We start from the raw sequence: 23,336 nt of genomic DNA, 5'->3' as shown, positions 1-23,336 counted from the left end.
ACATATTAATCACAGTTATTTTGAAGTTCTTATCTGCTAACTCAAATAGAACATAGGTCCACTTCAGTGGGAATTCTAAGCAGCCTCTGAACTGCTTTATGTCTTGATAATCTATCACCTTTTTTGCTTATTTGCATGACTAGTAATTCTTATTGTGTGCTACACACTGTTGATAATGTGTTTTAGAGATTCTGGATTATGTTATCTTTCTGTAAAGAGCCGGCCCTCTGGAAATGGGGCATTTCATCAAGGAGCAGGGGGTGGCCCTCAAAACAGGAGCTACCTGTCATTTGTACTTTATTCCCTCCCAGCGGGGGTCCCAGAGCCAGCACGGAGCTTGTCGTAGACTCAGAGTTCAGCTGGTCCATTTGCCTTATTGAACACAGTAAAACTGATGCCCAGAGAGGAAAAGAGACTCACCACAAGTCAGAGTGAGGGAGGGTGATGGGCCCAGAACTCAGGCTCCTGCCTCCTCCAGCCCTTGCTTTTTTCCCACTTGGGAACCTCCTGCTCCTTCCCGGCCCCTGTAACCATCAAGCCCTCTGTATTCTGCTTGAGCTCAGTCTCTTCCATCTCGCCCCTAAGGCTTCCCCTTGACACAAAGTCTGTGAAGCTAGAGGCCAGAGGCCTGGGTTGCAGGCCTGGCTTTGCTTTTGATGCATCCTGTAGCCTTAGCTTTTCCCTACCCTGTCTGCAGGACAGAGGCTCCTTCCCACCCTAGAGCCCCAGCTCACCCACTGACTAATGAGGTCCTGATAGCTCAGGACCCCCGACAGCCCCTCAGTCAGCTGGGGAAGCACACGTGGCCCTGTTCAGTATGGGGGAAGCAGCAGCCAGGCTCTGAGGGTCCCAGGGTCCTGCCAGCCCCCTGGAGCTGAGCTGGGCTGAGCTATCTGCAGTTCCCCTATAAGGAATCCATCATTCCTTCTCAGGGCAAGGGCCGAGAGCATCCAGCCACCCACACCCTCTGAAGCTTGTGAACTTATATCCCTCTCCTTCACCCATTCCATTCATGCCCATGCCCACACTTTGACCTCCTAAATAGCTCCCTTACCTCCTGTCTCCACTGTCCCCAACCTCGTCCAAATTCTGGTCATCAGGTCTGGGTTGCAGAAGTAGCATCTTGGCTGCCACTCCCGCCTCCACCCTGGCCCATCTCTGTCCAATCCTCTGTTCTGCTGCCAGCACCATCCTCCTAGAGTGCTCGTCTGAATCACCGCAACACCTCCTCCAACACTCTGCTTTTCTGCTCGAAAGATTTCAGTGGTTTCTTGTTGCTTTTTTTTAAAAGGCTGACATCCTTGTAACATCTTACCGGGGCTAACAGGCTCTGCCTGGTGTGGCCCCTGCTGATCTCCCCAGCCTCTCTCACCCCCCAGCCCCCTGTCTCGCAGACACACCATGGTCAGCCCTTGAGACTGTCATGGGAGATTTGCTGCGATGCAGCAGACACTGCCCCCCTCGCTTGGGGCCACTGAGGACTCACTTCCAAGCTGGGAGAGGCATTTCCATTCTAAAACACGTAACAGTTTGAACATAGCCCTCACCATGCTTTACCTGAGTAAGTGAATGAATGCATGCCTGCCTAGGAGAATTCCCATACACTTGGGGTTCATATCTCTAGCCTAAAACTTGTCTTAATGTATGTGCCCATGTCTGCACATGTGGGCTTGGGCTGGGCAAGCCCCGGCCTCTGGCTGTCTGGCCTGAATTCCAGTGGGACACTCAGGGGTAGCTCTGGATCAATTACAAGTTATCAATAATGCATCTGTTCAGAGTGGCCTAGGAGGCCATTAGATGGGCCTACTGGCCCTGATGAGCAGCCTTGGAGAAAGTGGGCTACGTATGCCCATGGGAAGTTCAGATCAGCCTGGGCAAGAGGAGCTCAGGAGGTTGCCTCATAGGCCCTATGTGACCTCTGAGAACTTGCTGCCAGAGGGGTAGCTTGAACTCTCTCCCCATGCACAGAAGTCCACCCTATAGTAAGCCAGCCTCACTTTCTCAGCCTCTGCAAACGATAGACCCATTTAAGTACTGGGTTGTTGAGGTCCAGAGTCTGAGCCTAGACCGAGAGCAGAGTCATGGCTCAGTGTATGATCAGGCTTGGGACTCAGTGTGTGAGCAGGTGTAGGGCTCAGAGTAACTACGGCTGGGGCTCAGTATGTGACCATGGTCAGAGCTTAGTGTGTGAGCAGGGTCAGGGCTTACACTTTGTCTCAGCTTTGGGCTAGGAGTGGGGCTCAGCCTGAAACCACAGAATTGAGCAAAGCTGAATAGTTTCATTCATTCATTTATTCAACAATATTTATTGAGGGCCTTCTCTATACCAGGCAGCAAAACAGACAAGATCCCTGCTCTGACAGAGACTATATTTTATTAAGGGGTGAAGGGTAGCAGTGGTGGGCTGGAGCTCTCGCTCCGGAGAGCCAATTAAGGACACCTCTTCCCAGTTCTCCATGACACTGTGTTGGTAGTTTGAAATTGGCCATGGTGGAGTATTTGCACCACAGAGGTTAGCATAAACTACTCATTGGGGCTTTTTTTTTTTTTTCTTTTAACCAGCATACTATCACTGCAGTGAGAGAGAGGGAAAACCGATAGGCAGTTCTTAAAATGGTGGAGTGACCACACATATTTATCTGATCTCCTTTCCCAAACTCCACTAAAATGATAATTTAAAAACCATGAACACATAAGAATTAAGAAAGTGTCTCTTTAAGGCCTGTCCATAACGTCAAAGAGGATAGAGATTTCAGTGGATTTGAAGAAAATGAACAGCGGATGAGAAAGGGGTAACCGATCTACTGGAGTGGAGAATTTATAACTAAAGTGCTTGCGGAGGATAGTGAGGGAAATGGGTTAATTCTCCCCTCAGAACCCCTGAGAGTTTGGGAGAAAGCGGGTGAATGGGAAGCTGACCAAAGGGAGAGGGGTTGACTAAATGCCTGTACACACAATATTTGAGCCCCCTAGGTCCCCTCCCAATCCTGCACAGCCAGGAGACCACACCCGCCCCCACCCTGCAAGAATCATAGAGGTTTGTTCTCTGGAGAAACTGAACCAGAGGGCTCTGCAAGTGGGCCCTGGGTTAGGCAGGGCTGAAACCAAGGATTCATTGAAAATCCTTCCATGTAATGGTGGGACCCTCTACACCATCCCCCTGCCCTGCTCCCACACAGAGGCAGCCAGAGGCTGATGAGCTCTCTGAAAAACTGAGTGGTTTTTCACTCAGAGACAAAGTCTGTGGACACTGACATTGGGAGGTTGCCCCGATGTCAGTCTGCTGCCTGGCGTCCCTAATGTTAGTGAATGCTTTAATTGTGCATTTCACTGATGCCAAAAGAAAAATATTAAAATAGATTTTAAAATATCAGAAGGTGATAAGTACAATGCAGAGAATTCAAACAGGCTGGTGTGACAAAATACCTGGGTGGCTGCCTTGGGTGGGGTGTCAGGTCTGAGATAGGCAGGGTCAGACCATGCACTGCTTTGTAAGTCAAGGGTAAAGAGTTGGGTTTTCTCCCAACGGTCCTCAGTTGTCACAAGGGGGGGTGACATGATCTGATCTAGGTTTGTGAGAATCCCTGTGATTCCTATTGGGGGGATAGATTTAGTAAAAGGCTGTAGAAGTTGGAGTTGCCAAGGTGGTGGAGGTGGAGGGGGTAGACAGGGTTGGGATAGCACTTGGAGGTGGAGTTGGACTTGGGGACAGATTGGATGGTGGGGGAGGGAAAGCAAGGAAGCAAAGGAGGTGATTACATTTTTGGCTCCAGCTAAGATGAGATGGAACCACCTGAGGAGCAAGTTTTTAGATACAGTGAAGAGTCCTATTCTGACCAGGTCATTTTTGTGATTCCTGTAAGCCAATTCCGTGTTGCTGTCAAGTAGGAGTTGGAGATGTGAAGCTAACTTTACAGGGAGGGGTCAGGGCTGGTCACTGAGCATCATGGGGAAGTAGGTAATCTAGGTAGGGATCCCAGGCACTGGGCCTCCCTGGGACCACACCCGCCCCCCCTTCAGGCCTTTGGGGGTTTGCCGGCAGGTTGTGCACAGCGATGCAATGTGTGCTTGGGGCACTAGGTGGCAGTGAAAGCTCTCCTTACCTGAGCCCACAGCCAGGCCCTTCAAGGTCAGACCCAAACTTTGTCTTGGCCCAGATGGCCCAGAAAGGTCCGAGTGTAAACAGCTATTTCAGCCACGAACCCAAGAGGCATCTGGGAACCTCTTTAAAGAGCTTTTCCCAACAACAACAAAATTAACCAAAATCAAAATGTGTGCAGCGTTTTACAAAGCCCTTATTTAGCACTCAAGTCCTCAAAGAGATCCAGGGGGCTGAGAACCCCTATGATACAGATAAGGGAACCGAGGCCACACGGCCAGAAAGCTACAGAGCGGGGGCTAGAGCCCAGTCCTTTCTGAACACCTCCTAGAAGAGGAGTGTGGGTGTTGCTGGAAGACAAATGGATGGTGGACAGACAGCCCAGCGAGCACATGATGCCAGGATGGGCTCCCAAGGCTGGTTAGGCTGGTCCTGGATGTTCCCGGGCATGCGGTCTTCCACTCAGCATCAGTATAAGACACCTAAATAAGGCTTTCACTTTGGCAAGCACCACCTGGGTCGCACATTTAGGCAAGGAACTAGATAGAACAAGATTCAAACCCGGGTTTTTCGCCCCCCCCCCCCCCCCCCGCCCTTCAGTACCCTTCCCACAGACCACAGCTGTGTTTCCTCTCAGGGCCATCTTGTCTTCCCAATGCGGCCAGACTACAGTATTCCAGAAATGAGACACAGGAATACACCTTATTGCTTGGAAAAGGCTCCAGAAAAGTCCAAAGCTCTGGCGATAGGTGTCGTTAGAGATTTTTAAGGACCTCCCCACCCACACCCTGCGGACGCTTAGCGCACGCCTCCCGCCCCCACCCCGGGTCCCAGGGCTCAGGCTCGGCCCGGCACACCCCGCCCGCCCCCGCGCCCCGACCGCCCACGGCCCCTCTCCTCTTGCAGTTTGAGATCCGGCAGCTGCGGGCGCACCTGGCGCAGCAGGACCTGGACCTGGCTGCGGAGCGCGAGGCGGCGCTGCAGGCCCCTCACGTGCTCAGCCAGCCGCGCAGCCGCTACAAGGTGGTGGAGGCCGGCACGTGGGCCGAGGAGACGGCCACCGAGAGCGTCGTGGAGGAGCTGCAGCCCTCGCCAGGTGAGCCCGCCCGCCGCCCCCGCCATTCCCGGCCTGCCCCCGCCCGGGGCTCTGCGTCCAGCTGCCTGCCTGCGGGCGCGTGTCCCGGCGGGCCTGGGGCGGGCCGGGGCTCAGATCGGGGGACCCCCACGACGACCTTTGTGAGCCCGGGAGCAAGCGTTTAGCCAAGATACCTTGACCCAAACTGGAAATGAGCCTAGTGACTTGTACCCATTTCATGCCTGTGGGCCGCCGGCGTGCTTTGCGTGCGTTATCTCCCCGGTCCTCAGAGCAATAGGAAGTATGACTTTCCTATTTTGTGGATGAAATAAAAGTCGTACAAAGGCGCATCACTAATAAATGGCAGAGCTAGGCTTCAAGCCAGAGACCTGAGATTCTTACTGCCCTGCCTGTAAGGGCCCAGATAGTAAGTCCAGGCCTAGGGCCAGTACAGCCCCGAACCTAAGTCTTGGCGCTGGTAGCAAATTGATGGACAGGTGATGTTGGTGGAGATGGGAGCATGGGGCCTGATCCGGGGCAGAGTGCTGTATAGAAGGCCAGCGGTGTCACCTTGGACAGGGGACTTAACCCTCTGAGCCTTGGTTTTGCTAGCTAACAAATGGGAACAATGCAGAGCCTTTCTCACAGGGTTGTTGGGAGGCTCAGGGAAGTGGGTACAAGTGGCCTCCGGAGCTGCAGAACAGTCCCACAGATGTCAGGGGGTATTGTTTTGTCATGGGGTGAAAATACCCTCACCTATGTCAGGTTTGGGCCTTCGCAGGATTTCGGGAAGCTGTGTTCTAATGGGCTCAGGCCAGGGATCTACCTCAGCACAGGGGTGATCTGCGCCCACCTTAGGGCCCCAAGGGGTCCTGGGAGCTCCCAACACAGACCCCCTTCCCCGCCAGGTGCCTTTCCTGTTCATGTCTGAGTCCTCCCTGTCCTAACTTGCACCTGAAAATGTCATTGCTAAAATGATGGGTAAGGGGTTATTTCACTTTACCAAGAAATTCTTTTAAATATTGACCTCCCCTAATAATTCAGAGTAATTCATCTTCACGCTTTTTACCTAAAGGTAAGGGAATGAAAGTTTATCAAATCCCTCCAAGGGAAGTTTTTATAGTTGGACCTGGTTTAATCCTCACACCTCCTTTGTCTCCTATGGAGCCAGAAACTCAGACCCAAAGAGGTCAAGAGAATTTCACAGGGTCACACACTGGAAATGGTGGTGCTGGGCTTGGAACCCAGGCTGTGGGACCCTAAACCCCAGCTTGATCGAGGGCCCCTTCACCTTGCCGTGCCATGTTCCCTTTGCCAGGACAGCCAGGCGGGGCTGGGCGGTTGGGAGGTGGGAGGCCAGAGCCCCGGACTCTGCTACTCCCCAGCTCTATGACTTGAGGCTTAGTGTTCCCTTCTATAAAGGGAAACTCCAGCTCTGTCTGCCTCTTAGGAAATACGAGGAGCTGATGGAGTGAGAAAGCTCTGGAGTAAGGCACTGTGAACAGCTTTTGTGGAGTGGGGTGATTGCACTTATGATCTTCTGAGAGACCTACAGATCTCAGAACTGTAGAATTTGGGGGCTAGGAGAGACTTCTCTGAGTCCAACTGATGTGCTAATCCCATCTAAAACTCTTGCTGGCCTCAGCTTACCTTTAACAGTAGGTGCTCCCAGCCTCCCAGAGAAGCCCACACCAACCCGACTTCAAATGGCTCTGCCTATTAGAAAGTAATTCTTCAGGGGCGCCTGGGTGGCTCAGTCAGTTAAGCATCTGCCTTTGGCTCAGGGTCCTGGGATTGAGCCCCACAGCCGGCAGGCTCCCTGCTCAGCGGGGAGTCTGCTTCTCCCTCTCCCTGTGTCCCTCCCCGCCATTCATGCACGCACTCTCACTCACTCTCTCATAAATAAAATCTTAAAAAAAAAAATGTAATTCTTCAGACTGAGCTGAGGTCTGCCCCGGGGTACCTGCCTCTCCCACTTGGCTGCAGTTTTTATGCATTGGTGAAAGGCATCCTTTCTTTTTTTTTTTTTTTGAGGTATATTTGACATACAATTTTATAGTCAAGTCTCCTTTTGGAGATTGGCCTCTAAGTGTTTTCTCCTCCAGGGACTGTCACTGCGTTTCCACACCAGTCCTCAGGGGAGGAGCTCTCCAGATTCTTGCTGTATTGTCCCTCCTTGAACATTCCAATGTTTTGGTTCCTCTTGGAGTGACATCCAGAACAAAACGCAGTTCTTGGGGAGCTGCAAGACAAGGGTGGAGTGCTAAGAGGCCACCCCTGCTTTTTTGTTCTGAATCTAAGACCCCTTAGATGTGGCTAGAAGGCTCCTGAGCCTTCTAGTGGCTGCCCGGCCTGAGCTCACAGCTGACCCAGGCCCACTGTTCCCCACATGGGCCCCCGCAGCCCATCCCTAGGCAGTGGCTTTTTGCCCCAACCATGCAGCACTTTACAACTATCTGCGTTGGACTGTAGCTTGGATTCCTCCCCAGTTTAATACCTTGGCTGGTGGCTGCTAGGGCTGCCGCAGCAAGCCAGGGGCTTAAACGTCAGTTTACGGTCGCACAGCTCTGGAGGGTGGAAGTCTGAGATCAAGGTCTTGGCAGGGTTGGCTCCTCCTGAGGGCTGTGAGGGCCTCTCTACTAGCTTCTGGTGGTTTGCTCGTAATGCTTGGCATTCCTTGGCGCCCTCTCCACCTGGCATTCTCCCTGTGTGTCTGTGTTCACATTTCCTTGTTTATAAAGACCCCAGGCATCCTGAGCTAGGGGCCCACCCCACTCCAGTATGACCTCACCTTAACCAGTGACTTCTACAACCTCACTGCCACATGAGATTCCATTCTGAGGTCCTGGGGGTTAGGGCAACGGATACGTTTGGGGGACACACAATGATTCCCCCTCTAACAGGTGGCATATAGACCCTTGACGCTCTCGCTTCCGCAGCCTCACTCCTCCCACTCTTTTCACCTTCCCTCAGGCGGGTGAAACATCTAGTTCTGTGAGTGTTTTGTGCAGCTGTAGGTCTTAGAGCTTTTCCACACGCTGTGCATTGGCAGGCCAGGCCTGCCTGCCATACTTCTCTTCCTCCTTAAAACCCATCTCTGAGTGAGCTCCCAGCCACCACTCTCTCCTCTCTAGACCTGACCGGAACTGCCGCGAGGCCCCAGTCAGTCGTGCCGTGGGGCCGCTGGGCCGTGAGCGTTTACATGTATGTCCCCACAAGGGCCGCCGAAGCCTGGCCCTCAGCAGGCTCCCCCTAGAGCTTGTTGCGTGAAATGTTATCTGCAAGCCCGCAGCTGATTAAAGAACGAGACGAGGCTTGCGGATACCATGTGTTCTCGTGTGGGTCCCTGCAGCCCTCTGAGCGCAGGCCCATGTGGCAACAGTCCACTCCAGAAACCCCTCTTGACTTTCAGCTCCCCAGGCTGGTGTTTGTGGAGTCCAAAATACAAGAATATAATAAAAGAATATTCTTTTTGGGAAAGCTCTCTGGAAGTCAGCAGCTTTTGCCCACTTGTCTTACTTCCCAAGGATGGGAGGGACAGTGTCCCTCCCAGGAGCTTCCTCCCTGATCAGGCAGAGGGAGCTGAGGGGATGCTGCTGGGCAGCTTCTTGCTCTGCCCGCGGAGGTGGGGGGGGCTCCTTGTCGCTCGCAGTCCATCTGGAGGCTGCAGCTCGCCTGGGGCTTGGGCCTGCTTGGTTCTGTTCTCTTTTCGTGTGTGCTCACCTGTAAACACCTGTGCTCAGATGAGCACTTCCAGAACAGCCCATGTTCTGTAGCACCTCTCTCATCAGGATCCTCAGCTCTCAAGATAACAGCGTGGCCATTATTACTGCCCCTCAGCCAGTGACCTCCAGACCCTCGACACCTGATGCCCCATTTGGGCCCACAGGGAGTCAAGATCTGGGTTTGGAGAGTCTGCAAACTAAGCCTTTAAAATAATCCCACATGTTCTAGGAGTTCCTGCCTCTCCACTCCCTCCCTCTGCTGTCCCCATAGTGAGCAACTTCCAGGAGGGAAAGCAGGGAGGTGGAGTAAGAAGGGAGAAAGCTGGGTCACACATGAAGCCCATTCAGGGTGAATTTGACCAGCTGTGCGTCACCAGCCAGCATGTCCTGGGGTCTGTGCTGACCCTCCTGGAGACTGGGTGCTGGGCGGGGAGGGTGTCTGAACAAGGCACTCAGGCCTCCCAGAGAGATGCCAAACATGCCCCTCTGGGAGCAGCTGCAAACGCTCCTCCCTTCTAGTCCTGGACCCCCACCCTGCCCTCCGTTATCTCTCCTGTGACACCCCCACCGCCCCCCTCTCTAGATGCACAGCTGCCCTACTCCTGCCCCGGTCCGTGCCGCCTGCCCAGTACATTCCCCCACGCGCCTCTTGTGCCCCCTCACAAGCAGCCTGCAGAGCGATCGACAGCAAAGCCAACACCTCTGAGGCGGAGGGCAGACGCAGGGGCCCAGCAAGCGGCATGCGTGATTCACAGCCTCCAGGGGGCCAGGGAGACAGGGCGTCCCCCAGCTGATTCCTCTCTGACCAGGAGCTGTGTCCAGGGAGGGATTTCCACGACATTAGAAATTACGGCCGGACAAGCTAGGGGTGCTCTGGGCCACTCTGGAGATGGAGAAAGGGCAGCATCCGTTGCTCATGATGAGCTTCAGGCCAGTGAGGGCTCTGAGGCCCACCGTGTCACGACAGTGCACAGACGGTCAGGGGATTAACCCTCAGAAGTGAGCTGGAAGCCACAGGAGCCCCGGGAGGGGGCCGTGCTCTCTGCGGGAGGGCAGCCCCGAAGGGCGGGAGGCCTGAGGGGTCCCCGCGGTTCAGCAGTTGCTTGCAGGTCAGAGCCAGACTAACGCCGACCAGCTTCTGTTTAGACTTGCTCTGGCACAAATCATTTTTAAAACCCAGGCTGCAAAGTTCCAGGCTTTGGGGCCTGTCAAGTTCACGGTGCCCCTGTGTAGTCATTAATACTTCCCTCCCAAATTTATTAGTCTTGAACCTCGCGCATAATTTATGAATTACAGCCACCGGGGGGAGCGCCACAGCGTCCACCATATATCATGGCCAACGGCGGCGGCCCTCCGTGCTGCACCGGAGCTCACAGAAACCCCCCAGACATGCCCGGCGGCCGGTCTGGGCTTTCCTTCTGCCCAGCAGAGCTGGCCCTGGCGTGGGCCCTCAGGAGAGGAGAGGCCCGTGTGCCGCCGAGACCAGTTGGGGTTTCTGCCACCGCTGGCCTCCTCAGGTTCCTCGAAAAGTTAAAAATAGAACTTCCATAGAATTCCACTTTGGGGTATTTATCCAAAGTAAACAAAAACACTAACTTGAGAAGAGGCGCCCCCACGTTCATTCCAGCATTGTTCATAACAGCCAATACGGGGCAACCGCATGAGTGTCCAGTGGTGGACGGATGAGGAAGATCGGGTATGTATACACAGTGGAATATCACTGGGGGGCACTGAGGAGCCGGAGAAGCTGCAGAGCTGTAGGGCTAGACCTGGGAGGTCCTCACACAAGTAGTGAGGCAGCTGATGGGGCAGAGGGGGGTACGGTGATATGAGGAAGGGATACCAGTGGAAGACTCCGGGCTGGGTTTTTGAATCTCAGCTTGGCCTTGAATAAGTGACTTAACTCTCTGAGCAGGACTGGCTCCATGGTTGGGTGACCCCGCTGGTCACATAGGGCCTTGAACTTGGTTCACTGCCCTGCTGTCACCCTCTTGAAATTCCTAATGCCTTTTTTTTAAACTGATGTGTAATTGACATATAGCATATTACTTTCAGGTATGCTATGTGATGATCCGATATTTATATATATATTGCAAAATGATCATAATAAATCTAGTTAACGTCTGTCACCATACATAGTTACAAAATGTTTTTCTTGAGAACTTCCAAGATTTACTCACTTGGCAACTTTCAAAAATGCAATACATTATCATTAACTGTAGTCACCATGCAATACATCATATCTCCACAACTTACTTATTTTATAACAAAATTTGTACTTTTTGACTCCCTTCACCCATTTTGCCCAACCCCCACCTCTAGCAACTACCAATGAGTTCTCTGTGTCTGTGAGCTCCCGAGTTTCTTGTTTTTGTTTTGTTTTTAGATTCCACATAGGTGAGCTCCTATAGTATTTGTCTTTCTCTGCCTGACTTATTTCACGTAGCATAATGCCCTCCAGGGCCATCCATGTTGCAAACGGCAAGATTGCTTTCTTTTTTTATGCCTAAATAATATTCCATTGTGCGTGCGCGCATGTGTGTGTGTGTGTACACGTATACCCCATCTTCCTCATCCGTCCACCACTGGACACTCATGCAGTTGCCCTGTATTGGCTGTTATGAACAATGCTGGAATGAATGTGGGGGCGCCTCTTCTCAAGTTAGTGTTTTTTGTTTACTTTGGATAAATACCCCAAGGTGGAATTCTATGGAAGTTCTGTTTTTAATTTTTTGAGGAACCGCCATACTGTTTTCCATAGTGGTTGCAACAGTTTGCATCCTACCAACAGTGCACGAGTGTTCCTTTTCTCCACATCCTCTCCAACACTTGTTGTTTCTTATGTTTTTAGTTTTAGCCATTCTGACAGGTGTGAGGTGATCTCTCATTGTGGTTTTGATTTGCATTTCCCTGATGATGAGTGATGCTGAGCATCTTTTCATGTGTCTGTTGGCCATCTGGATGTCTTCTCTGGAAAAAATGTCTATTCAGATCCTCTGCCCATTTTCAAATTGGTTTGGTTCTTTTTGCTGTTAAGGTGTATGAGTTCTTTATACAATGTGGATATTAGCCCCTTATTATAATATGATTTGCAAATATCTTCTCACATTCAGTAGGTTGCCTTTTCAGTTTGTTGATGATTTCCTTTACTGTGCAGAAGCTTTTTAGTTTGATGTAGTCCCACTTGTTTATTTTTACTTTTATTGCCTTTGCTTTTGCTGTCAAATCCAAAAAAAATCACTGCCGAGAATGATGTCAAGGAGCTGACTGCCTATGTTTTCTTTCAGGAGTTTTATGGTTTCAAGTCTCACATTTAGGCCTTTAATCTGCTTTGAGTTAATTTTTGTGTATGATGTAACATAGTGGTCCAGTTTTGTTCTTTTGCATGTAGCTGTCCAGTTTTCCCAGCACCATTATTGAAGAGACTGCCCTTCCCCATGTATGCATGGGTTTATTTCTGGACCTTCATGCTTTTTGAACAAGGGGCCCCACAATTATGCTGCTGGTCCTGTCTCTGAGCCCCAGTTTTTCCAAAATAAGAACAGTAGCAGAAGCCTATCTTCCCTGAGAAAGATTGGGCTTTCGGTCATAGGCACAGCTCTCATGCATGGCACACAGCAGGTGCACTCCTTCTGGGAGGGCTGCCAAGTCATGGAGCAGCAAGTTGGAGTCAGGGAGGAGGAGCCCCGAACCAAGAACCAGGGCTTCCCTCTGGGCGCTGGGGCCTGTGTCTGCACAGGATGCGGGGTCCTGGCACCCCCAACCCACAGCACGGCTCCTCCCACCCCCTCCAGGAGCCCCAGCTGACTCACACACAGTCTCTCAACCTCTGCCTTACCAGGCAGGTGGGGCTCCACCCAATGGGCAGACACACATGAGGAGCGTTGCCATGACCAGCACCCCAAGGGCTTTGGACGGATTAGTCAGGATGCATTTGCAGAGCGCTCCCCACCCCCCCCCCCCCCCCCCCCCGGGAAAGAAGGCGCCAGGCAGCCAAGAGCAGCTGCTGCAGAAGACTCAAGACTTCGGGGTTGGAAGGGAACTCCGGGGGCGGGGATTCGGAGAGGTGCGGAACAGCCCTGGGCTAGATTTGACATTCATTGTCTCAGTAAGTCGTACAGCTCACCAGCGTTTTACCTCAGAGGAAGCTGAGGCTCAGAGGGCCTGGGGATTTGCCTGGGACCACAAGGCGGCAGGTTTGTCCTGAGCTCAGCCCTCAGTGTGGGGTGGTTCCTTCGTGGTCCCAGGGCGCCTTGGGGCTGATCAAGACAAACCCTTTGGCGGGGGATTGTTCTTAGGTGGAAAGTGGGCAGACCCCTGTGGAGGCTCCGTGGTGGCCTATTCCTGGCCGCAAGCCTCTGTGCCTGCCTCCTCTCCTTTCCCCCAAGCCCCCAAGCACCCAGCAGTCACCAGTGTCCAGGCAGGTGCTAGTGACCGGGAGCAAGGCTGTGTGCTGAAGGATGACAGTGCCTCGCAGAGGGTGAGGCGGAAGGTGCTGGGAGGCCCTGCAGGCCTCTGACCCAGACACAGTCATCTGTCCAGTCAGCACTCTTTAGTGGAGGCTGGCATAGGCCAAGCCCCGTGCTTAGTGCGAGGGAGATGCTGAGTAAAATGTGGCCCCTGCCCTCAGAGGCTCTCGGCCCCTGTGTGGGTGGGGACACAACCCCAGCCCAAGTGGTCCGTTCTGGAGAACTTGAGGGCCTGCTTGAAGCAGAGAACAGGGAGGACCAGCGTCAACATTGCTGGAGGAGTCCAAGCAGGCCTCCCTTTCAGATTTGTCTTTTTTTTTTTTTTAGATTTTATTTATTTATTTGTCAGAGAGAGAGAGAACAAGTAGGGGAGTGGCAGGCAGAGGGAGGGAGTGGGAGAGGGAGAAGCAGGCTCCCGCCGAGCAGGGAGCCCGATGCGGGGCTCAATCCCAGGACCCCGGGATCATGACCTGAGCCGAAGGCAGACGCTTAACTGACAGAGCCACCCAGGCGCCCCTCAGATTTGTCTTAAAGCTCATTCTGAGGCCCCTGTGTGGGTCCAGGTTTGGAGTAGAGGGAACAAATGCAGACTGGACAAACCTCTGGAGGCCACCTGGGTGGGACCTAGGTTCAGTGTCACACATATCCATGGAGCTAGAATCCTGTTCATTAAACCCACAAATGTGACAAGAGTCCAAAGGGAAAAGCATGAGGTCTGACCTATGGCTGGACCACCAGACCATAGCAGAGGTATCAGGGGGTCCCTCGACTAGTCACAGACTTGGTAGGAGTTGGGTTGTTGGTAAGGAAAGAGAAAGCACAGCGAAGTGACCAGGTTCCCAGCCTGGGTGGGCAAGGAAACCATTCACCAAGATGGAGGTGGAGGGAGAAACTGAGTTCTGTTGTGGACATGTTGCGTCAGTGGTGGCTGGAGGTCCTGCAGAAGACGTCCAGTTGACCAGGTCAGCCAGAAGCTCAGGAGAGACATTGGGCTACAGTTCTCCTAGCCTAGGTGGTTTCTTCAATGGTGTAGATGAGCATGTGGCATTCTCCATCAACACTGAGATAGGAGGAAGAGCTAATCCCTGACACTGAGCCAAGATTAAGAGTGCTCCTCAGCACACTGCCCTCTCTGCTGAAACCAGCAAGCTTACATTAGCCTGGGATGAGGAACACAGAGTCCTCCGTGGGGGTGACACAGCCAAGTGTGCGCAGGGCTTGGCCTGCCCCGCCACTGCATGGAAGCCCTGGGCAGCTCGAGAGTCAGCAGAGTAGGGCGGTCGCTGTCCCCACCGGGAGGGTGCTGGGCTGCATGAGTGGAGTGATCCCAGATCTTGGGAAGGGCCAGTGTACTGAGTCATCCCTGCCTCGCAGGGCAGTGGTGAGGATTAAAGAAGCATGGGGTGTACCGAACCCAAGGTGTGGGGCTTCAAAGGCGCAGTGAATGCCGGCTCCTTCTCTTACCCCCCCCCCCCATTTTGGTCACCTCTGTAGCCCAGAGGGAGGCCTTCAGAGTGGGAAGGCTGGAAAACTCGGGACGGGTGGGAAACGGACGGTGGTTTCCCAGAACAGACTTCTCAGGAGGGCTTTTTAAGTGTCAGAAGGTCTGTCACATAGACAGTGAAGAGCAATGGGCTTAGCCGTGGTACCTGTGGAGACAGGACCACATTCTGCAAGGCTTGACTAAACGGAGATGGGCTGTTTGACCAAGGCATGACATCCTGGGGAGGCCCTGACTGTGTTCCTTGGAGGCAGGGAGTCCTGGCCTCAGTACCCGGCGCAGGGTGGGGCACACTGTGGTCCTGCTGAGCACAGGTGAACAAGAGCTGCCCACAGCTGGTTATCCGAGCTGCTCAACAGAGAGGTGGGCACCCCCTTCCCCAGGTATGCCGGCCAAGGTGGAGAGCCCCTGTCAGCAGCGAGGTGACTCCTGCCCAGGCATGCGGCGATGGCCCTGATGCCTCTGGCCCCCTCCCGCGCTGCTCTCTCCCCTCTTGGAGCTTCCAGAGCTGGTGGATGTGCCGGGGGCGTCCGGCGCAGCCGCTCACGATCCACAAGAGCCTGCCCAGCCCCTGGTGGTACGGATGAAGAAACTGAGGCCCAGGAAGGGGAGGTGACCTGCTCAAGTTCTCATGGCTGCGGCACGCACAGGACGGGAACTAGGATCTGGGTTTTTTTGTTTTTGTTTTTTTAATAAGACTTGCGGTTTCCCTTTTTATAATTTTTTTTTATTGAAGCTCAGTTGACACAATGTTACATTAGTTTCAGGTGTACAACAGTGATTTTACAAGTTTGTATGTTACGCTGTGCTCACAAGAGTGGCTACCATCTGTCACATACCACACTGTTACAGTCATCGACTGGATTCCCCAGGCCGTGCCCTTTATTCCTGTGACTTACTCATTCCATAACCAGAAGCCCGCAGCTCCCACTCCCCTTCGCCCATTCTGCCCATCCTCCACCTCCTCCCATCTCTGTATGTATGGGTCTGTTTCTGCTTTTTGTTTGTTTATTCCTCTGTTCTCTAGATTCCACATCTAAGTGAAGTGATATGGCATTTGTCTTTCTCTGATTTAGCCTAATACCCTCTAGGTCCATCCATGTTGCCTCAAATGGCATGATCTCATCCTTTTTTATGCCCAATATTCCAGTGTGTGTGTGTGTACCACATCTTTATCCATTCATCTATCCATAGACACTCAGGTTGCTTCATATCTTGGCTGTTGTAAATGCTACTGCACTAAACATAGGGGTGCATGTATCTCTCCAATTACCATTTTCATTTTCTCTGGGTAAATACCCAGTGGTGGAATTGTAAGGTAGCTCTATTTTTAACTTCCTGAGGAACCTCCATACTGTTTTCCAGAGTGGCTGCACCAGTTTGCATTCCCACCAACAGTGCACGAGGGTTCCTTTTTCTCCACATTCTTGCCAACACCTGTTGTTTCTTGTTTTGTTGATTTGAGCCAATCTGACAGGTGTAAGGTGATATCTCATTGTGGTTTTGATTTGCATTTCCCCTGATGAGGAGTGATGTGGAGCATCTTTTCATGTGTCTGTTGGCCATCTGGATGTCTTCTTTGTAAAAACGTCTATTCAAGTCCACTGCCCGTGTTTTAATGGTGTTTTGCTGTTGAGGGTATGAGTTTTTTAAGTATTTTGGATATAGCCCCTTATCAAAAATAATTTGCAAATATCTTCTTCCATTCAGTAGGTTACCTTTTCATTTTGTTGATGGTTTCCTTTGCTGTGCAGACACTTTTTAGTTTGGTCTAGTCCCAGTAATTTATTTTTTCCTTTGTTTTCCTTACCTTAGGAGACATTTCGAGAAAAACATTGCTACAGCCGATGTCAGAGAGATTACTGCCTGTGCTCTCTTCTGGGAGCTTATGGTTTCAGGTCTCATATTTAGGTCTTTCATCCATTTTGAGTTTATTTTTGAGTATAGTATAAGAAGGTAGTCCAGTTTCATTTGTTTGCATGTAGCCATCCAGTTTTCTAGGGTCTGGTTTTTCTTCTTCACCCCAGGCCACCTTCTGTAACTCCCTTGGGATGAATTCTTACGGGTCTGCGGATACTTTAGCTGAGTTCACAGTTCTGCCCATGTCACAAGGCCTCCGCAGTCAAGGCCGAAGGCTCATCCCGAGGGAAGTGACCAGAACCTCCTGTCTGGCGCAAGAGGCCTGGTGCCACCGCCTACTCTCACTGCTGGCCAGGAGCAGCCTCCCCAGCCTCCACCTGACCCCCAGGGTGATCTGCAGGGCCACACAGCATTTACCACGTCAATAACGAAGAGCCATGGAGAGTTGTATTGTTCTGTGATTCTGAGGGAGCTTTGCTGGCTGATCCTGGATCAGGGCCTAGAGCCAGCCTCAGGCCCCTCCCTCAATTCAGGCATTAATGCAAAACACACCTCTCACCCCAGGCATTTAAAGATCAAAAGAGGCCAAAAAAGCTTTTGGGAGCCAGGTCTGTATGTGCCGCCTCGAAGCCTCCCAATGTCCAGCCGATTGGCTTCCGCAGTGGTTTCAGGTGTGCCCGGGAAGGCGGCCACAGAAAGCGTCTGGTCCATTCATCCGTAGACCACCGCTCAAGGGAGAAGCGTCCAGGCGTGTGGACTCCCTCAGACTTCCGTAGGAGAGGAAGGACTAGACTCCCGTGTGTTGAAGGCCTTCTGTGTGCCTGAACCCACTCGAGAAATCTGACATTTGTTAGCTCCTTTAATCTCCTTAACAGATAAGGGAACAGAGGCTTAGAGAGAACCTAAACGAAAGGTCCTTAGCTAAAATGTGGTGGGGTTGAGGTTTGAAATCAGGTCTGATTCCTAAGAGGGACCCTAGGACCCAGGGGAGACCACAGTTGCTAAAGAGCAACCCCTGAGCTCAGTCTGACAAGTTGAGTCAACTGAGTCATCTTGTCATTCTCCAAACCCTGCCAGGTCCCTCCTAATTATCACTTGACCCTGATCCCTCCTTTCTGTCCCAACAGGCATCACCACCCATCCCCACCTCAGAACCTGTCAGCCTCACCTGGGCCTCGTTTCTGGTCTTTCTGCCTAAAGTCTGGCACCTTCTGAACTACTCTCCCCACAACCTTGGGAGTGAGTCACACCTGACCATGTTCAAACTTTCCTGTGGTTCTTCAGTGCCCTTAGAACAAGGCCAAGCTCCTTGGGGTCTCCAGTCATCTGCTTTTCCTCCCATTCTCAGGCCACTCTGAATTTCTCACCTCTCCTCTCTCCCATTCCTTCTTTATTCCTGTCAAGACGATGAACCAATATTTCCTTGAGACCCTTGTTCCCATGTCATCTCCTTGGACAGATTTACACCTCGTCATGCATTATGCATGCAATAACTATTTATCGAGCGCTCACTGCATGCTAGGAACTTCATAGGTTGGGGGGAAGAGCAGCCCCCGGCCCATCCCCGTACTGCGTGGGAGACTGGGTCCTCTGATAGGTGAGCCAGCGGGCTGTCACCAACGATCAGCCTCTGCAGCTGGCTGGGTGGGGCCGCTAGCAAGGCTTTGAGACTTTTGTACTGAGGACAGTGGGCACCCTGAGAACCTCAGGTAGACTCAGAGACTTGGGCCATCCTGGCAGGGAAAGCCCTGAGGAACTGTTTCCATCTCACAGTTGGGGGAGACAGGACAGAGAAGGAAAAGGCTCTGCCCATGTCCTATGTCAAGCCAGATGCTTCATGAGGACCTGGGTCCCTGACGCCCAGTCCAGCCCAGCCTTGGGGCGGATCCCCACTGAGGATTGGGAAGCAGCAGAGAGCTCCTGGGAGACATGAGCCTCTTCTCGTGGTGATGGGGAGGGGTGGGAGTACAGAGGGAGGGACACAAACTGGCCACAGCCTGCTCTTGGACTCTCTGCACGCCGCCACACTCCCCTTCTCTGTCCTCTTCTGCCAAGGTGCCGCTGTGAGAGACGACATGAACAGCTACGTTAGCCAGTACTACAACGGGCCCAGCAGTGGTGAGTGTGTGTCCGGGGCCACTCTGCACATGCTGCCCCTTGCAGCCCCTAACGTTGAGGATGGGGACAGTTCGGCCTGGCGTGCCCATCCCCTGGTGCCTGTGACCATCACTGCAGGCAGAGTTCAAGGTTCAAATACCTGCAGCTTTAGCTCCCAGCAGAGTCCAGCGCCAGGGCTATGGGTGTGGAGGTTGGAGTACTCCGTGATCACTAATGAGGGCAGCATGGGGGTCCTCATATGGAGAGGGGGCTGGAATCAGAAATCTAGGAGACCTCAGCGCCTCTCAACCCGAGACCCTCACGGAGTGATCACGATGGGGGTGAGGTAACAGCAGAGCTGGGCTTGAGAAGCAACAGGTGTGGCGCATGTCCTTGCTCGTTTTGTTTCATTCTTTCTCTTGAAAGAAGTTTCAGGGAGCCTAGTGGTTTTCATTTGTGGGAAAGGTTGAGTTTTAAAAGAATACCCCATTTTCCTTGGCCAATGTCTTGAATCTCAGTAGTTTGTATTTGACACTCCTTGAATCCTCGTATACTCCTTTGTGAGGCTAGAATGTTACATTGTATGACATGTGTCATGCAGTGGATTGTTTTCTACAATGTCACCCCCTAAAGATCTCTTCTCTCTTTCTCTCCCTCTTTCAAAGCTTCATCCAGTCTGCTGATTTCAGAGACCACCATCTCTAGCTCAGACCTCTCCCCCAGTGCACTCTCTCCACAACTTGGGGAGAGACCTTGCCCCCACTGTACCCACTGTAATGCAGCCCCTTGGTACTTCTTCCTTAAAGACCTCTGGAGTGTTCTCTGTGCTCACCCTGCAATGCATCCTACAGGGATGACGCAATCTTCTGAAGACACAGCTCTGATCATGTCACTCTCGTGTTGGCCCCATTTAAAACTGAATGACTCCACCTGACCATGAAGCCCGGATTCCTAGTCCTGGCACCTCCTGCTTTCTGAGTTAGGATGAGCTAGGTTATGCTGCCGTGGCAAATAACCCCAACATCTCCGTGGTTTAAATCAACACAGGTCCATGGCAGATCAGCCAGGGATGCTGCTCCCGGGTTGTCAGCTTTCCTCCAGCACCTAGGGGGCAGAACAGCTACCGTCTATTCTAGAACACTGCTGACCGCCGGGCAGAGCACAGCTGTTCAGAGAGGCCACAGATCAGTCCTCACAGATGATTGGCCAGTGCGTGTCGCGTGTCCGGTGAAGTCCGCCAGAGGAGGGCGGGGCGGAATCCTTGCGGGGCCGGGCCGTGAACTCTGGGAAATTGGACCACAGACCCAGGCGTCCCCCAGCAGAGCCCGTGCACACTCGCTAGCTGCCATTTGGGTCAGAGGCGCCCCCATCAGGGCCCACAGAGGTGTAGCAGAGGGTGAGGTGTGACGGGCATCCCCTCCTTTCTTGCAGACAGTGGTGCCCCAGAGCCAGCCGTGTGCGTAGTCACCACAGCCGCCGTTGACATCCACCGGCCCGATCTCTCCTCGGACCTCTGCTTGGTCGACGTGGCCCTGAAGCCCAGCAGCAGTGGCACGTGTGCCAGTGCCACGTCCGAGAGCGCCTCCCGCTCAACTTGCAGCTCTGTCACCCGGGCCCAGAGTGACAGCAGCCAGACGCTGGGCTCCTCCACAGACTGCAGCACCGGCCGCAAGGAGCCATCCTCCGAGCCCGGCCCCTCTCCTCGGCCACTGCTGCCACCACCCCAGCAGCAGATGGCAGAGGCCGCGGTCCAGGACCTGCTGTCCTCCCTGTCGGAGGACCCCTGCCCGTCCCAGGGGGCCTTGGACCCAGCCCCTCTCACCTGGCCCAGCCCCACGGGCTCGGCCCAAAGCAGCCCTGAGCTGGAGCCCAGGGTAAGTCTTTTCAACCAGAAGAATCAGGAGGGCTTCACAGTCTTTCAGATCAAGCCTGTCATCCACTTCCAGCCTGCTGCACCCATGCTGGAGGAGAAGTTCAGATCTTTGGAATCCAAAGAGCAGAAGTTGCACAGGGTCCCTGAAGCCTAGAGCCTCCAGCTGGGCTGGGTGGGAGGAGGGCCAAGAGCTATCTGGATGCTCTCCGAGGGCCCCGGAGGCCACGGGGGGCCACACGCAGGGCCTCCCCCAGGGTGCTGCCTGCCTCCAGGGAGGTGTCACCGAGCCAGGAGGCCACATGCCTCAGACCTCAGAGCCCAGAGTGGCGTCTCCTCGGGCCTTGCTCAGGGGAGGGTGGTGCTCATGGCTGGGGTCTTTTTAAACCATTTTTACAAAAACCAGCCTGTGGCCCAGCTTCAGCAGGGTAGAGCGCAGGGACCAGCCCAGCCTCCTCGTGGCCTTCGTCCCTGGCGCCCACCCTGAAGCCCTGGGAAGAGCACTGTGAGCAGGGGCTATCTAGCCCCACCCCCAGCCGTCTCGTCTTTTCCCGGAATCCGGGGTGGAGCCGACACAGTCACACAGAGACCACCATCTGAGACCGCCATCTGAGCCTATTTCGTTCGTCCTCATTCTCTCCTTCGGCATGAGCATCTCTGAGTCTTTTCCAGACAGATCTAGTTTTCACCTTCACAGGACATAATGGGATGAATCTGGAGGTGGGTGGGAGGGCCATGGTGGGGTGCAGGGACAGCCGTTTTACAACTTGGCTTTAATAATAAAAACCAACTGCACTGAGACTTCTGGTTGGCGGAGGTTTTCCTTTGCAATTGCTAGCCCCTGGGGGAAGAGGGTTTGGGTTGGCCCGGCCTGGTGAAAAGCCACCCAGGGAGGCCCCAGGGAGCCCTGGACCCCAGGCGAGAAGCTCTGGCACTGCCTGGTGAGGCCGCTGCCCTGGTGTCTTCCCCGCCCCCTTTCATCTTACCACCGAAACAGAGCTCAGAATTCTGCCTTCCCTGTCGACAACTCCCACACTCAGCTCCCTGACGCAGGCAGGACTCCATTCCTTGAGGTCTTCGAACTCCGCAGGTCCAAAGCTGAGTGCAGTATCTTGCCCAAAGGCTGCTCTTCCTCCCAGGTTCCCAGCCAGGGCACCAGCATCCACCCAGCTATGAAGATGCATGGCGTTGGCGCCCTTGACTCCCCCTCCTCCCTCACAAGCAGTCATGAGCCCTGGCCATTCTGCCCTCCAGAGCATCGGCCTTAGACCCCATCACAGCCTTGCTGAGGCCCAGCTGTAGCCTCTGACTCCATGTCCCACTAGTGGGTCCTCCCAGGCTGATGAGCCTGATCAGTGTCTCCCTTGCCAGAGAGCCTCTAAGGGATTCTGGGTTTGTAACCCCTATGTTTTGTTTTATGTTTACAGCAAAGGGAAGACTTAATTTTAATTTCAGGGGTGCGTGTTGCCCTAGCTGAACTCAGCATGGTCACAGCCCCTTAGCTTACCTATCCCTCTGGCTACCCTCCCAACTGGTTCTTCGTCCCCTCTGTCTTTGGGTGGTTCTCACTGTGTCTCACTAGTCCCTCACTATAGGTCAGGATGTCCTCGGGGCTTCTGTGGCCCCTTGGACTCACTGTGACAGTGCAGTGATTCCCATGGCAGCATCTGCTTCCCTGCCTGCCTTTCCCTGGTCCTCGAAAGCGGGGCTCAGGCCCGAGTCCCATTAGAACCCCACAACCCTGCATAGGGCCACAGGCTTGGGCAGAGCCCCTTGGGAAAGACAGCTAAATTGTAAGATAGCCCCACCTGCAGGCAAAGAGCTGCATCTTGATTCGTGGGGAGATGAGCAGTGTCCACCCGAGCCGTCGGGGGGGAAAATCAGAGGCATTCTGAGTCACGGACGGCGTCATTACGGCCACCCTTGCTGAGCACTCTACTAAGGCCTCTACTCCCTTGGGCTCCTTTAGCCCTTCCAGCAATCCTGTGGGCAGGTATTTCTAGCCCCATTTTATAGATGGAAGAATCTGGGGTTCAGAAAGGTTTAAGAGATTTTCCTGAGGTCAGACACTAACAGGAGAAGCACTGAAACCGGAGCCCATGTGCACCTGGTCGTGTGCTAAGCACTTAGAGCTCCCAGGGTTCAGAGCTTTTGGAAGCAACGTGCTGCTCTCGGCTCTGGTCACGTGATGGGGGGAGGCCATCACGTGGGCGATCATCTCTAGGGTGGGAGCCACAGGGGCCTGTACTTAGCGGTCTGCCCCTGCGGGGCTAGAAACCGCTCCAGTCCCCAGCCAGGCCCAGCTGGCTGAGCCCTCATGGCCCCGGCCCCGAGGCGCGGGCTGGCTACTCTCACAGGCACGGGAGCCTGCCCTGCACCCGCACAGACACCCAGGCACCAGCCAGCACCCGCCTCTGCTCCAGAGGAAACCACAGGACAGGGAGGAGAGCCATGGGGTCAGTTGCTAGGCGAGGGTCACCGCTCTCTGCCTGTTTCCCACCTAGAAATGGGATTTACAGAGGAGCTCTACTTTGGAAAGCTGATTTCTGAGGGCATTTACAAACCGCTGTGATGCGAAATTCTGTGTGAGCACTCAGTGTTGGCTTCATGCCTGAACGGCAGTACCAATGTTAGGCTTGC

At 53.5% G+C, this 23,336-nt stretch overlaps 1 protein-coding gene across 4 annotated transcripts in view; it reads left to right on the top strand.

The window, feature by feature from the left end:
• TMEM266 (transmembrane protein 266) overlaps positions 1 to 21,478 on the top strand; it is a 118,987-nt gene extending 97,509 nt beyond the window's left edge. For all 4 annotated transcript variants that reach the window (XM_034993536.1, XM_034993534.1, XM_034993535.1 and 1 more), the window contains 3 exons: positions 5,006 to 5,195; positions 18,785 to 18,847; positions 20,258 to 21,478. In XM_034993536.1, coding sequence (XP_034849427.1) covers positions 5,006 to 5,195; positions 18,785 to 18,847; positions 20,258 to 20,853 — 849 coding nt within the window. In that variant the 3' untranslated portion in view covers positions 20,854 to 21,478. The remainder of the gene's footprint in view (positions 1 to 5,005; positions 5,196 to 18,784; positions 18,848 to 20,257) is intronic.
• Positions 21,479 to 23,336: the final 1,858 nt, after the last annotated feature.

The sequence above is a fragment of the Mirounga leonina genome, unplaced genomic scaffold (assembly GCF_011800145.1).
Source record: "Mirounga leonina isolate KUSES-001 unplaced genomic scaffold, KU_Mleo_1.0 Mir_91, whole genome shotgun sequence".
In the NCBI taxonomy this organism is placed as follows: domain Eukaryota; kingdom Metazoa; phylum Chordata; class Mammalia; order Carnivora; family Phocidae; genus Mirounga; species Mirounga leonina.
This window is presented reverse-complemented; position numbering and strand designations above follow the sequence as displayed.